The following is a 16,935-nucleotide window of genomic DNA, read 5'->3' as shown; positions in this document are numbered from 1 at the left end:
CACCTGTATTGTAATATGCTGTTGTGTGTATTTGATAACCGAGAGTAGCAGAACAGATTCACTTGACTGGGGGCCTCGCGAACATAATGTCATGTATTAGGAGCAAACTTTAGTCATAGGGACCACAACACACTTGTTTGCTTTGGGCCTAATATACTGTTAAAACGGTACTGGAGAGTAGATTAGAGACTGGACAGTAGAGTAGACGACTCTAGCGCGGGGCCCGATTTGGAGCGATCGGTTCAAGGCCGGCATTGAAATATTATATATATATATATATATATATATATATATATATATATATATATATATATATATATATATATATATATATATACAGTGGCGGATCCAGGATATGATCAAGGGAGGAGCTAAACCATAGTTTGCCTCTTTATCCAGAGTAAACAGGATTGAAGCCCATTTTATCCAGTGTATACCTGAGCGTCAAGGAGGGGGGGCTATAGCCTCTATAGCCACTCTTGGATCCGAGCCTGTATATGTATACTATTTACACTGCCAGATTTTCGTATAAGATAAACAAGCTATAGCTTAGGACCCCGCTCTCTTGGGGGCTCCAAAATCTAAAGAAAAACTGGATATGCATTTCTACAATATAAGGAAATTAAAAAAAATAAAATAAAATTTAAATATACGAAGCAACAGTGCTTCCTACTGTGTAGCCTACATTCATGTAATTAATGGGGCTCCTTCTGCTAGTGTGCTTCCTAAATTATCTCTAGTTTCTTTATTTCTGTATGTAGGGTGCCTATGTTCATCTGGACACATAAAGGGCCCCCATTACCTTAAACAGCTTGGAGCCCTACTAAACCTAAATCCGACTCTGACTATCTATTTATGCATGTTTGCTCTCTCTTTTCGAAGCAGTGTTTCTTTGATATTGCTTCCAATTCTGGCAGGTTTTACCAAGGGGGGAAGAGTCCTTACTCATTCCAGGCATTCAAACTAGGGACTGGACTACTTGCTTCCAACATTCCGTCCCTCATGTATCCCGGTCTGAATCAATTGTCTAAAGCCCATAAAACATTCAAATTCAAATGTAGATGTTGCTCATCAGTGTCGACACCTAAATATTTCTCAATCAACGGTAGGGGTGTTTGGTACCCTCAATCTGTCTCCCTCTTATTAGCGGAGAAACACTCTATATTCGGTAGTAATTCTTTAAAAATAAACTGCTGTTTAATGTACAGTATGTAGTAACGCATAGGAAACTAAATTTTAATATACCCTAATAGTATAGAAACGCATCATACGGTACCTTACCAAAATAAACACCCTGTACCAAGGATGGAAACATTAACAATAATAAAAAAGATAATAATAAACATTTTAAAGGAATTCTTTTATTAATCAAGTCGCGCTTAAAAGTAAAAAACAATTTTGTTTATGCATGACTTAAAAAAAAAATGAGATGCACTCTAATATAGGCTTAAAGTTACTTTATAAATTCTTAAAATGACGCGCCCCATTCTTTTTATTTAGTCTTGCATAAACAAAATTATTTTTAACTTTTTAGTGCGAGTTGATTAACAAAAGAATGTCTTTAAAAGGGGTTTTATCATTTTTTTTATTCGTTGGACACATTTTCCAAATCTTAAAGTGAAATGCAACCAGGGAAACCAGGGCTGGTTATATGCTAGTATTTATTTTAGGATAAAGAAGTTGAAAATAAAAAAAAATTAAAATTTGCTTTTAAAATAAATAGATATATTGCAAAGTATGAAAATAACAATGGAATGTTGTATTGTCACCGGACTTACGTCGCTCTGCAACAGTTCTTAGTTCTATGACGTTAGGAAATAAGTTCAATTTATACGAACACTTATTCAATGTTTGAAACAAACACTTGTTACGTCATTGTCCACTCATGCCCAAATGATTGTCGCATATCTATAACTGTCTTCTTGTAAGAGTATAATGTAATAATGATTTTGCTGGGTACTTTTAATATTGATACTATGTGCACAATTGGGAAATGCATATGTGGTAAATTTCATAGGAAAATATTTATAAATACCAAAATTAGAATGAGTAAAACAAAATGTTGCTAAATGGACACGAAAGTTTTATTTTCGTTTTATTGTTCCTATTTACTGCTCGTTTGACATGAAATTTGCCATATACCTCTGCCGATTGTACACATACTAACATTATAAGAAATACCGGATGAATTCGTTATCAAATTATATTCCTACAACAACATATTTATAGATATGCGACAATAATTTTGGACATGAGTGTATCTTCCTGAAGAAGGTGACACATCTTTTAATTCTATTGCTAATGAAGTGGTCTATTTCCTAAAATAAAAACCAACAACCAAGCAGGGCATATGCTCCCTCCTGTCCTTCTAAGCCGGTCCCTAAAGCTGAATGTAACATTGCGGCCCTTTCCTGTTGTAATAGGATAAAAAAAAACTCAGGATGGTCAGCCACTGGTATCGAATCCAGGACCATTCGAATGTGAAGGTGAGAGGGTAAATCTGGTTGTCATATTTTGAAAAGAAAATAAGGAAATGGATTCCACTAAAAAAGAATCACATTGTCAATACATTTCAGATCTTTGCCTGGGTTTTCTGCCTTTCAATTCCAAGTTTTTTTTTTTTTTTTTTTTTTTTTAAACCAGGAAGGCTCTAAATAAATTAGAATATCGACTCTTCTGTGTTTTTTTTATTTTATTTATTTTTTTTTTTAATATTGGCATGGTTCTTCATTTTATATCAGACTCTTCCCGCACTATTCTGTTATTTACCATAGGTAGAAATCCTTTGAGAAAGAGACAGGCGACAAGTGCTTTAGTTCTCTATGATATGTTTGTGATCGTTGTAGATATTTGAGTGGCTCTCTAGACGCGGGACTGAGGGCTGATATCATGTTGGTCCCTCTTTATTTTTTCTTCAGTTCTGTTTCTCCAAAACAAGGAATTTCACTCTTTTGTCCCATTTGCAACCGTAACCACCCCCTCCTGCGCTGTCCAACTTTGACCACATGCAGGGGAAAAGAAGGAAAAGGAGGGGTGCCATTTGCTTTGACGGCATTTCAGCAACAACCCCATCTGTTGCCAAAATAAGGAAACACTTTGTACTGAAAGGAGAAACTGAGGAAGCTGATACCTTCGATTTGTCAAGTTCACTTGAGTCCCGCCGACTCTTAAGCATACAAAAAATGTCGCTCCAAAACTACTTGGAGTGACTTCATAACTGTATAACTTATCAATAACATTGCCTAAAACAGTAATTTTCAACTGGAGGACTGTATAACGTAGGAGCGCGCTTTTACAATTGAGAAAAGGCAAGAGAAACACAACTAAACAGAGTGACAAACATCTTGGCATTTGAATGCGGCGATCCAAGTTCTGTTTAAATGCTGCTAGCAAATGAGAGGCCAGCTTTATTGCCACGTTTAGTTTATATACATCCACGTCTATCCCTTGCCACCTGATCGCACTATAGTTCGTCTGCTTAGCCATAGCCACACCCCTTTACCACTTGGCAACGTCGCGCCAGAGCTTGCGTTTTATTAGTTTAGCTGAAATGCCAAGATGTTTGTCACAGGCCTTAGCAAAGGAGGGGAAGGGAATGAGTCAGGAAAACGAAAGAAGCAAATGGTGGTGGTGTACGTGTAGTAATGGATCTACGAATACCTTGCCAGAAAACCTTTCTACTACACTATCCATGTTCTTGTTTACTTGTCACCATTATTTTTTATTAACTTCAGGTTATCTGACATCTCCTTCTTCTCTTCGTGCAGTTTTCCGAGAAGGAGAGTAGCAAACTGCCATCACAGGACATTCCATTAGAAATTACTGGTAAAAATGAAATCTTTCAGTTTAACGTCCACGATTATGCCCTTTAGCCTAAGGAGGCGATGATTAAGGCAAGTGAATGATTATGGAAGAATTGATGGAATGACAAAGTGGAGGACACGGGAGTATCCCAAGAAAACACACGGACACGATGTTATACAACACAAACTTACTTAACAGGGTTTTCCGGTGGGGACACTCGGTCGAAAAAGTTTAAAAAGGGTTTTTCAGGCCAGCATCCTAAGTGAGTTTTTTCCTGGTTTCCCTCATTCACACCAGGCAAATGTTGGGATGGTACCTAACATAATGATCCCAGGCCTCTTCCTTTCCTTTCATCGGATAGTGTACTCGCCGAGGGACGTCATACCTCACATACGTGACGGGCTAAATGGCCATAGATTCCGACAGCCCAGAAATTTAATTAATAATTCCTTACTTAGCCAAGAATCGAACCAGAAATCCCACGCACCAGAGGTAAGCGCTCTACCAATGTGCCTCCTTTGAAATTATTGCTGTACAACCATGCAACGAGTATGCGTCGAAATGCAATTGCGTTCGTAAGCGCAACAATTTTCCTTTTTTCCCCTCTTTAATACTGTTCATTTAGTTGCATTAATTAGTTCTCGACTCTTATTCACGATGGACAGAAATAGAAGGAAAATAATAAAACAAAGGAATGAAAAGACATGTCATACCGAAAAAGACTTGGGTCACACCATTTCGTAGAACAAAGTATTGCTGTATTACTTTTTCCATGTGTATGCATTCCTGTTTGTTTCTTCGTCTTCTTATTTTTATTTGTCTTTTTGCCGTGACAAAGGTTCTAGGTGAAATTCAAAGCTAAGCCGTGCAGAACTCTACTGTATAATAATGAAAATTACAAGCAAGTCTTTAAAATATTGCGTTCTCTTTCTCTCCCTTTGTTTGGTTCTACTTAGGGACACCTTTTCAAGTGCAGCTGATTTTGCTGCATAACCTCCCAAATGGGTGAGTAAGACTCCCCTTGGGTCGGGAGATGGAGGATTGACATCTGTGTAGTATCCTTTGGCACTTTTGATGGAAAAATTCCATCATTGGAAATTGAAAACAAACTATTTCCGTAATCGGGAAGTTCCTAACAAAATGCAGTGGAGAATGTGTTTTCTAAAAATGAAAAATTACTTTAGGAAATTTACATGAACATAGTCTAGTTGCAACATGTTCTTTTATCCACGTCCATTAGTTAATTGTTTCTGATTTCCTTCTGAATTGACACACGGCAGGAGCGTGTGTGAAGAGAAGATGATGTCGCAGATTTCCAAATGTAAGAACAAGATGCCTCCTAGCTACAGACCGGGTCTTATCCCGACAGCACTCTCTTCCAGAGTGTAAGTATTATGTGTACCACACATTTCTGTCATACACAAAGGGATCTGTTCCGTGCATTCCCGTTTTCTTTCCAATTTACTCCAATTTTCAAGGACTAATTCGCAAATGTTGGATCAGTGCAACATTAACATACATATTATAAAGCAAAAACGAACAGCACACTTCTTTTTTAAACATATATTAATGAATGAGACATTGTTACGTCCAGTATTTCGCAGTTTGGATTACAAAGTGGTATCCAACTTGATTATTCTAGTATTGCGGTAACCTATACACAATTAAAAAGTTTATGCGTCGAAACAAAGCAACTGGAATGCTTCACAATAATAAGATCTCACTTAAGTCTGGTAACAATTAGATTTCCTTTCTGGTATTGTCTAAATTGTCTTTCAATTTGAACAAGTGAAAAAAAAATGTAGGTTACGCATTACTTGCAAATCTCCTGTAAATATTGAAATGCATTCTACGGATTATGAAAATATATTTAATAACAGCGCTGTACAACCTGAAGTCTATCAAACTATTTGTTAATGTGATCGTTCTTACACTGGTAAAATTAAGACAAATACAGGAACAAGATAGGCAAATATAGGAGAAACAAATTTAGATAATTTAATGTCTCATTAGTCTCAATTTTAGACTGAAGGAACAAGAATGAATAATGAAAGTGGATCATTAACCCTCCGCACCAAAGATTTGCGCTCTGCCATTGAGCCACAGTAGTCCCCTCGTGTGGTCTGCATCTCAAGATAAGCTGTAGGTCTGTGTTTGATATAGCCTCAGTACTGAAAGCAAGCTGAATTCCAATCCAACTAGCCAAGAATCAAAGATCACACAAGAGAATCAAGGATTAAGATTCTGTGATCTCTAACTTAACAATATACCTCCGTAATCTGCGAGGCTCATCCAGAAAGTAACGGTAGTTTCCAAAATGGCATGAGTGTTCATAGCGAAATGTTTTTACGTATGAATGAAGGAGGAACACAGTCATAACTTGCGGGAGCGCAGTTGTGTGAAGTCAGTGGTGAAAGAATTGTCATATGATAAAAATAGTAGTGCGCATATAATCTCCCGCCGGGTACGAGGTATATGCAGTAACCGGGCTTTCTACGCTAAGAAGCTTTCATCGTCAGAGATCAACCGGCAGTTGTGCGAAGTGCATGACCGGATGTCACGAGCGAAAGTAGGTCAGAAGATTGAGCAAACAATTCAGCAAGCCACACTAATATGTACGATGAACACCGCAATGGCTGACGAGGACTGGTTGCGAAATCTTTGACCATTTCCCTACCGGCTCGAACTCGCGCCAAGCGACTCCGATTTGTATCTCCAACTAAAATGACTTCTGCCAGACAAATTTTGACAGCGCAGCAAACGTAAGTTGTAGATGGTTGTGACATTCTGGTTCCAGTCCTTGTCGGCAGAATTCTTTGACACAGGTATATAGAAGCTGGTGGCGTGTTACAAATGCCTTAACAAGGATGGTGATATGAAAAAGTGGGTTATGAATCACTAACTCCATAGTAATAAAACAATTTCCCTTTGATGTTCGTCTTTAATTTTCCAGTCCAGTTCAAATGGCACACTCAGAAAATTATTTAACCTGAACAATAGTTACTTTTCTACTAGACCAGCCAGATGCGCAAAATTGACACAACAGTTTTCCTTATAACCTATATGCTTTGGTTGATATTTGGCAAAAAAAAAAAAAAAAAAAGTCGGCATTCATTAGGCACTGAATTATGACGTTTTCCTTTCAATACTATTCACAAACAGGCGATCATTGAGATATAACTAATGTATTTCCAAAATTGTTAAATTATATATTGACTGTACAATGTAATAAGAGGACATTCAACTTAGAATCAGGAAAAGTAGATAAACAAATAAAGGTATTTAATACCTCAAAAAGAAAGAAAATGCGAACTAATACTCAGATACAACATGCCGAAATGTTGTAAGAGTGCAAACGTTTGTAAATCTAGGTGCTCATGGAACACCGAGTAGAATTCACAAATTGTCAAAATTTAACGGACTAATGTATCTTGAGCAAAGACGAAGGTGAAAAATCTTAGTTTTCGAAACAAGGCGGAAGCAAACACACTACGAGTGAGAATGAAACATAAAACAACGACACCACAGAAATACTCCACTTAAGAGATTGAAGAGAAAGATGGGAGCGTCAGATTGAGGAGTAAGATCGAGACGACCTTTGGAGCAGTCTTCGCTTCACCACCACAACTTACGCCAAGGCGACTCCGGTTGGAGACAAGTCTGGAAGCAGAGAGTCTACAGCATCACTACTAGTCCAGGATTCCAAGTGGATCTAGACCAGAAGACAGAGAATTGAAGACAGCCAACTTATTGGTAGAGAAGGGTCATCGCCACCGAAACATCATAAAGCATCCTGAAACAACAAATTGCCGGTGAGTTTTGGTTCATAATGTGTTATTTCAGTGAAGGCATTCTGTGGATTCTCTCGGACGTAATTTAATACACCTACACATAAATCAACAAGACATAATTAAACATCTTTCGAATACCTCAATCCTTGTTTCTCAATTCATGAGACGCGCACTACCCAAGAGACCTAATTTAAGAATCTTGATTTCTGCCGCTCACAACAGTGTCTGTGAAATTCAGCTTCTCTTATTTGTAGCAATTTCGAATTCTTAGTGTTCCTTACGACATCCACGCACGTACCAGCAAGGAGAAGCGAAAATCGCAATTTTTACAAGTAATTTTCTCAAACTTTGAATTTTTACATGCTTTAATAACTTACTGGTTCTAGCAACTGCATAAAGATCTGAATAGGTGGGTTTTATTTTCACATTTTACCGGATGATTTGATATGGAATAACCACACACTAAACATTTATTCATCTCAAAGCTGACTTTGCACCCTATCAGCAAACCTCACCAAGGAAGAAAGAGACCAGATCAAAATCGAAAACGTTAAATGAGCCAGACTGGTTACAGAAACTCCTGCTGTGAAGTGACCGTGGATAATCAGCAGATCTATCTGATTCACATACAGTAGAGAAGTCAGAAATAAAACACTGAACTGCTGAACAAGACTGGTTAGAAGATCGAAACGTAACATGCAAAGTATTTATTTTTATGAATGATACAGTCTTGTTCAGCAGTTCAGTGTTCCATTTCTGTTCTTATTTGCAAAACGTGCAGCAATCTTGTGTTGTAAGAGAAACCAATATTTCATGAATATAAGTAGGCCCCATAAATTACAATAGTGCGGAAAAATGAATGCAAAATAGTCCATCGAAGCATTATACTACGATAGAGCTTCTTGTCCTTTTAACTGTGGAAATTACTTCGATTTGGTCACCCTCAGAAATCGAGATGTTCAACAGTTGATTTCTCTCATCAAATTACATAACAAATTTCGAATAAAAATAATCAAGTTAACTCCGTTTACCATGATATAAACAATCGATGAAGTTCCTAATAGAATTTAACATTTATACTTTTTTCCGGGCAAGATTTTACTTTGACTCGGACAGTGACTTCAATCGGTTCTTATACGTTCAGTCACTTCCTGGAACTGTTTGTGCCTTTGATGCTACATCCTTGGTTGCAAGATAGATTGATGGTAGTTCATATTTTTTCCACTTGGTCTCTGTCTACAGTCCTATGAAAGTTTTCTAGTGCGATGTCACCCTTCCTATCTACTTGCAGTCGGTGTGTGTCAGGTTTATGCGCTTGTCAAGTACGCGAACTTTTTTCAGTAACGTGAACTTGAGTATTGGGCAAGTGCTCTTGTGTTATTTTTTCGTGTATGGAACCAGTAATTACGAGTTTATTATTTATGAGTGTTCTGGTATGGCGAAAACATTAAGTACTAAAACGTTGTCTCCGACTGGCTAACGTTTTGTCAGGAGGTCTGGTTAGAAACTCTAGTTGAAGAATCAGGTGGTTTAATAGGTGGGGCCAGGCTAGATCTATATCATTAGCGGAGAGTGTTTTTTTAATTTTTAAATTGGGATGTTTTTTTATTCTCGATGTATTTTGCATTTTTTTAAATTACGAAATGTGTTCTCACAGAAAAATGAAACCGGTTTTCACTTCATTTAAAGTGTGTTAGTTTTATCTGTTGCTGTTTTTTGATCTAGAATTTGGAGAACTTGTCAATTACGGTTCTTTAACAATTGATTTATCTGAACCGGTTTCCTGACTATTTTGCAAAGCAGTTACCAAAGATGTTTCTATTCTCCGGAGTAGTCTGGGAGTGAGTTCAAGGGGAAGTTGTAGTTAAATTTACATTGTAGTTGCACCATCCAGTCGTGACGTAATGTCACGGGGTAATTAGTCCACTTTGCACACACAACTTTATTGGTATATATAAAAAAAAGTGATTTACCTATGTTACGAAACATACCCTGAGTGAGCGAACGGGGATCGAAGCACCATAGGGTTTGTTCTGTTGCATTTTGAGCCCCATGATAATACCACGTGACATTACGTCACGCTCGGGTGGTCCAACTTCAATGCAAATTTAACCTCACCCTCTGGAGGAGAGTAACGAGAAGAGGGTAGGTGGTATGTTTCGAGGAACTGATTCCTAGACTGCTCTGTTGAATTGAATGAATTGAATCGTACTTGGGAAATAATTCCTAAATTGCTCCGAGAATCGTGTCAGATGAATCGGTTCCAGTCACTGTCCGATTCAAAGTGAAAACTTGCCTTTTTCCAAACATAACTGAACACAGGTTAGGGACAAACTGTGATTCAATATTGTTTCCCTTGTATCATTCAGCAGTACAATTAAACAAAAATCTGGAATATATTCCGTAGATGTCAGCTATTGAAAATGCAATTTCACACCCTTTGGCACACTTACATAAATAATTACATCATATTAGGTTTTGGTGTTCTGATTGAATTTAAGAGTGCTTAACAGTTATAGGTATAAATAAATCATACGAACGAACATATGCTGTACAAACTAGTGTAAAACACAACAAGTTCATTCCAGCAGACGGTTTTACCGAATACAAAATTTATAGGTAAAATACGATGTAAACCATTTTTCGTGAAGGAATGTGGGTATGAATATAAGTAATTACTGTCAGTGCATAGCATACGGAAATGAATTTTCAGTAATAGTGAAAGTATTGCATATTTAAGTGTGCTTTTCCACTATATTCGTCTATGCATATACTCGAATCGCTGACGCGCCTGCTCCCTACAGATGCAGCGTCGGGGCCCTCTGCTGCGGTTCTGCCCTGACTGTTAACATCTGTGTCTATTGGTGGCCACATAGCACAAGTTGGTTTGTTTCATCAGGGTGTCTATTAAAATTCCAAAATGAAATTTCGTGACCTTTTCTTTCCCAAACCATAAAATTTAGTAACATTTTGAAAAGCAAATTTGGATGCGAATTGAGCCGAATTTTCAAGCTTGCGATTTGATAGCGTCTAAAGCCGACCATAGACATTTTTGGAGGTAAATTTTGACGTTTTAAAACAAAATTTTCCAATGTATACTTATATTTGTACAGACGAAAAAAATTGTGACCTAAAAACTAAATTTCGTGACTTCTTCATGACTTTAGTGACTTTCGTGACCGATAGACACCTTATTCATGCATTGTAGTTTTTATGCTATGCGTCCACACTGTATTTACACTAAGCCCTCCTGAAGTCAATCTTCATGTAGTAATGGAATTCAACATTTAGTGCATGTTCTGCTGAAAGAAATACAAAGCTCTAACCTAACTTAAAAATGTAAATGGATCAAAATTTGATAGAACCATCTCGAGTACTGCCACAGAACGAATTGCATTTAACCAACTTAGAGCTGAGGCGCAGCAGGTGGCTCCGCGTGATAGCACATCAAAAACTATAGTCATCAGTGTGACCACCGCTAGTACTTTCGTACTAGATCTAGTACCTTTTATAATATTTTAGTGTTCTAGTACGTTCACCAACAAATCTAGTACTTTTTTCCTCCTCTCCTTTTCTTATAAATACATTTGGGAGAGAAAAAGGAATCTCATGAAAATTTGACAATGTACGAAAAGTTCACTGTTCCTGGTAACTTTTTTCTGTCTTTTTTTTCAATAATAGTATTTACAAGAGCGGAAGTGGGACACAGGAGCCGTCCGGTCCCCTCCTCCAACGAGACAGAATTCTGGCAGTGGTTAGTTGTTCTTCGCTTGAGGGCTCGGGAAACGGGAACCTACTGCTTCATTATAAATTGCGGCAAATGCTTTTGGGGCAACCGTTAGGGTGGGGGAACAAAATGAAATATTTTATGAAAGCACACTATATTACAAGTACCCCAATTGAAAATATAAATCCAACCAACAACGAACACTATTTAGATGTAGAAAATGTATATAACCTAGGTGCAAGATTTGAAGCCCTTTTACTTAGTTTAAATGGAAGTGGAGTGTCAGAAAGAGAAATACGACAGTTTAAGGTGAAATGTTTATCCTTTTATGTTGAATTTTGTTGTCAAGTTTTCAAGCGCATAAATTTCCAAGATCCCGTATTAAAAGGTTTGGCGCTGCTGAATCCGGAAGTATGCAAATCAGACTCAGTTTACAGTATCATGCCACTCGCTATTAACTTTCCTTGTGTTGTTGAAGAAAATAATTATGAAGATCTTGATCGAGAATGGCAACTATTGAAGAATGTAGAAGCACTGAAAGCTGACCAGGAATTCATGTGTTTTTGGAATAAAGTTTTTGACATGAAAAATGCCATAGGAGAACCAATGTTCCCTTATTTAGGAACATCAGTTAAAGCTGTATTGTGCCTCCCCCATTTATCAGCTGCAACTGAAAGGATATTTTCGGCCGTGTCAATGAATAAGAACAAATTGAGAAATCAATTGCGAACTCCATTAATGAATGGGCTTCTACTGACAAAGGAAAAGTTGAAACATTCTTCAGCCACAGATTTTGCTATTTCTGATCAGTTAATCGATTTAGCAAAATCTGCTAAAGATGCATAAAAATTTCCAGTGCTTTTTTGTGAGTGGGACCCCCCTGTAAATATGTGAATAGCATATTAAATAACTAAAAACTGAATGCTATATTATTTTAAACACTGAAGTGAGACACTAAGTTAAGTGATAAATTAACACAAATCTTAAATTAATTCTGGGATTTACGTGAAAAACTTGGACTTGTGTTACACTAGTGGATAACTACAGTTGTTCGATTCGTAGAGGACTACATACAGTGAGGTGAGTTTTGAATTTTTGATTTTCATATTAAGGATGTCGAGAGAAAACAGATCCATTTCTATCGATTTTGTGCTGTAACTTATAGTTCATTCTATTAGAGAAAATAGGAAGTACAAAAGTGTCAAGGAACGAAGTTTTAAAAGTAATAAATGACCACAGTAAACAATATTACATATTTGGTGATCCGTTTAAACAGTAGGCTATTAAGGAATTAAAACTTGATTTTCTCAATAAGCTCATTTTATGATATTTCTTGCTTTCTCCCGACATCCTCTATATTTGTCATACTTGTGTTATTGTAGTGGTTTTACAGTGGGTTCTGATACGACAATTAAACAGGGATTCTGCCAGGATTTTTAGTTGAGGTCAGGAGCGTCATTTTAGACTTCGCTTGGGGGAGTCAAGAGCACTACCGACATAACATTTTCACGTTTTGTACTAGTATATTAGTAGACAATCTATTAAAGTATATGTATTCCTCACACTGTTGGGGGGAGGGAGGAATTGCCCCTCCTGCCCCCTAAATGACGCCGCTGGTTGAGATGTAAAGTCAAAATTGGGAGGGTGTAAGGGGTTTGCACGGTTTTTATCGAAATTTGACTGCAAAAGAATTAAAGTTGAGAGTTTTAAAAATGTGGGGTCAGTCCCCCACCCACAGGGGGGGGAGCCGTCGGAAACCTTCTCATAAGATATTAATATCGTTAAATGTCATAAATAGGGCGAAACAGGAGCAGATAAAATTCTAGTACTTTTTCCCCAGATCTAGTACTTTTTTTCTGCATAAGTTAGTACGAAATATTTTTGCTGGGTGGTCACACTGATAGTCATGCGCGTAAACGAAGATGTTCCAAAGATTGATATTGAATTTAAACACTTTATGGTAAGAAGAAAAAGATGAAATATCAAAAACCATTTCACTACTCTATTTCTCCCCCAATTTTTTTTAATTTTTCATTATTTTTGGGTCATATCTGCACAATAAAATCCTAAAATCATAGTTGCCGGTACTAGTAAATAACTTTTTTTTTTTTTATAGAACGAACATTTGTTTTCTAAACAATACATATAACTACTTGTAAATCTAACAAAAAACACATATAATAATGAGCTAATAATTGTAACACTATCTTAATTATCAATCATAGCTGTCGAGGATTCTACTTTCATTAAATTTACGTAACACGGGTTATATGATTACATCATTTCAAAATTCTTACATGTTTGTAAGGATTGCATTTTCCAAGGGTGTCTCTCCAACAAACGTAGATATACATTCAGGTACCTTCTCATTATTTCTTAAATAAAATACTAATGACTATCAAATATTTCACAGCACAAGTTGAATATATTTAATTCCACCTTGCACAGATTTCCCACCATGAACGCCTTTTAACAAATGAAATAAGAAATGCGTTACACTAGCTTTTTATTATCTGATCCCTTACTTCTCTTCTCAGAGGATTAATATTCAAAACTATTTCCCAAGCTAAAACTATAACTGTGGACGACAAGGGCGGTGATCATAGGTGGACTCCCCCAAAGCCAATGTGGGGCCCCCCTATTGTATTTATGAATATACAATATTTGGCATAATTTGAATGCAATTTGAATGCATTTCGGTATACCCCTCAAATTTACAGAAAAATCGGCGCCCTTGCTGAACAGTATGTTGTATGATCATAAAAATTTGTAATTGAATTGTTGTTGTTAATATCGCAATTACCAGAAACGTATCTAAGTGGAGCAAGCAGAGCACGTGCCCATGGAGCAACTAGTAGAAGGGCATTTATATCATGTCGGAAGCAACAGCAGTTAGGCTTATAAGTAGCTTCATGATCAGTCGTTCTTTCAGAAAATGTGTTCCGGGGGGCACACTTAGCCGCGGGAACACTGCTAGTACTATTCTATTTATTATTATATTATAGACGTATTCATATTCATATTCATATTCATATTATTTCGTCTTTATGATCATACATATTGCACGAATTCGTGCGTATGAATAAGACTCGTCACGGTATAAAAGTACATAAACATACATAGTTCTAACATATACATACGAATTAATTAAAATACTACGCTACGCAGTGGCGGCGGTTGGACGTCAAAAGTGGGGGGGCAAGACATGATCTCAATATTTGTATATCAATGTTAGTTTTTTCGTTGCTTCTAACATTTTGTTTGACGAAAGGTTGTATAATTATTAGGATACAGTATTTTCCAGTTAAAATACCGTATATCGTGTTTCATATTTTGCTAAGTAAATTGACAAGAGCAACGCAAGTAGATACTAGCCCTTTGTACTCTTAAACAACGAAGGTGTAAGAAGAGATTTGATTTCTTGCTCATGAACATCTTAAAATTCTGTCTGGAAAATTGTGTGGTCAGATTAGGGGCTTATTTGATAACAAATTCTCAAAACAAACAGAATGGATAATATTAATCGAACAGTAATGAAAAATGAGGCTTGTTTCGCAAAAGTTAAATTGAAACTGGGAATTAATGAACAACTTATATTTTTAATTTCATCCATGTTATTTCATGTTATTACTCTTAGAAAAACAGTAAATACTACAAGCATATGCTGCGACATTTAAAGAAATACTTTTGCAGCTTCCCGAAAAATGTTCGTTGCCATTAAGTACAGTTTTCACTTTCTTGGAATACATCAAAACTCAACAATACTTAGAATCACTCTACACTCCAGTTATGCAAAATAATCCTAAAACCTAGAATTATTTTGAATTCACTAAATTTAATTGTATATACAAAATTGTATACAGTATGTATACCCCTAAATTCATATATTACATTGCAAAACAATGCCGTGCCTTTGACGTGGGAGACCTGGGTTCGATTCCTGGCGAGAGTTCATATGGTTTGTATTCCACGTTAATCAGTAGGCCTACGTCTCATATAGCCTCACTGCTGAACGGGATGTTAAACTAAAAAAATCAAATCAAAATATTCCTTACCATTAAAAAGAAGAAAAGACATTTTAGGATCTGTCGATTTTTGTGCAATTAAAGAATAATTTGTGAACAGCGTTTCTTCCAGACATGCTTTTGGGAAGCACTGTCCCCCGAAGCTCTGAGAGTCAGGCCCGTATCCAGGGGGTCTAGGGGGGCCGGCCCCCCTAAATTTTTGCTGGCCCCCTCTAATAAATTTTACGATAGGCTTAGATATGAACTATAATGTGGTTGGATCGGGCCCCCCTAACTTCAGCCGTGCCCCCCTAAATTTTTGGGCTGGCTACCGGCCTGCTGAGAGTATCCCATCCCCGAAGGAGACCAACATAATATAATAATAAATAGAATAGTACCTGCAGTGCTCCCCCTGGAATACTGAGTGTGCGCCCTGGAATATTGTTTCTGAAAGAAACACTCCTTGTGAAGAACTGTTTTTTTCTTCGAAATGTTATCTCAATTACTTCTAAAGCGACTGACTAACATATCGAGCCTTTGTAAGAAGAAATGAAAGTACACTCGAATTGTGGCACTCCAATAGGTTAAGTTTTGGGCCATTTTTCGTGACAATTAAAACGCAATTCATGTAGCTTTCTTCACTGTATGGGAAGACAACCAATACGTACTCACGGAACGGCAAATATTTTATGGCACCATTTTTATTCTATGAACCATTAATGCATACAAAAACTGTATATTTCCAAATGAAATTATATACATTAACCCTTTCATATCCAAATTTTTAATTAGCGATATAATTTTTTTTTCTGTTTTTAGTTAATATTAGGCTACTTTTATCGTAAAAAGTTCATACTTTTGCTTTCAGTGCTCCTATTGGCGAGAAAAATCGTGGGTCCACATGTCCCCACTGGACGCATAAGATATAAAATGTTCTAATATTGTGAAATGTTTAGTCTTACCTAATCTTTAAGTTTGATATATATATTATTACATTCTAGCCGTACAAAATACTATATGGAACTGTTGATAATACAGTAAAATAACATTGCTGAAGAAATAACTGAAACTTCATAAATAAAAGTGTTTTTCATGGAAAAACTATCAGTATATTTTACCATAAAATTGGTAAACAATCTTATTCAAAATTAGAATTGAAAAGATAAGCACTTATGCAGGAAAATAAATGTTAAATACTGTTGAAAACGTGAAGTTATTTTCGATGGTACTGAATGAAACAATTTTTGTTTTTTGTCAAGCACAAAGCTACACCACATTTTTGGCACCTCATCCTAGATTTGGCTTTGATGCAGTTTGCAACGTTGCTTTTGTTCATCATGAATCGGCCAGTGACCAATAGCATCGAATCTAGTATCTAAACCAGGCGTTGTGCTGACTGTCTTCTTCTTCTTCTTGATCAAAGGTGTTTCCTCAGTTGAAGGTCTTCCACGTTTCCTCGAGATTTCTTTTCCAGCCATTAGAAGAGCATTTGCAATATCTGCGCGGAAATCTAGTAACTTCTTATGTGTGCCATCACCTCTTTGATAGCAATGACGTCTATACAATAACCAGGAATTGACAACACACATATCAATTAAGTGAAACACAA

At 36.7% G+C, this 16,935-nt stretch overlaps 1 protein-coding gene across 2 annotated transcripts in view; it reads right to left on the bottom strand.

Moving 5' to 3' along the window:
* LOC145693599 (mitochondrial inner membrane protein Mpv17-like) overlaps positions 1 to 13,808 on the bottom strand; it is a 45,771-nt gene extending 31,963 nt beyond the window's left edge. Inside the window, exon 1 of one of the 2 annotated variants that reach the window (XM_081769728.1) lies at positions 13,620 to 13,808. In XM_081769728.1, coding sequence (XP_081625854.1) covers positions 13,620 to 13,692 — 73 coding nt within the window. In that variant the 5' untranslated portion in view covers positions 13,693 to 13,808. Of the gene's footprint in view, positions 1 to 10,921; positions 11,035 to 13,619 lie in introns of those variants that run through there. The other variant, XM_081769729.1, reaches the window with a different exon arrangement.
* Between the last annotated feature and the right edge of the window lie 3,127 nt (positions 13,809 to 16,935).

This window comes from Thermobia domestica, chromosome 8 (assembly GCF_964235325.1).
Source record: "Thermobia domestica chromosome 8, izTheDome1.hap1.1, whole genome shotgun sequence".
NCBI classification, from domain to species: Eukaryota; Metazoa; Arthropoda; class Insecta; order Zygentoma; family Lepismatidae; genus Thermobia; species Thermobia domestica.
This window is presented reverse-complemented; position numbering and strand designations above follow the sequence as displayed.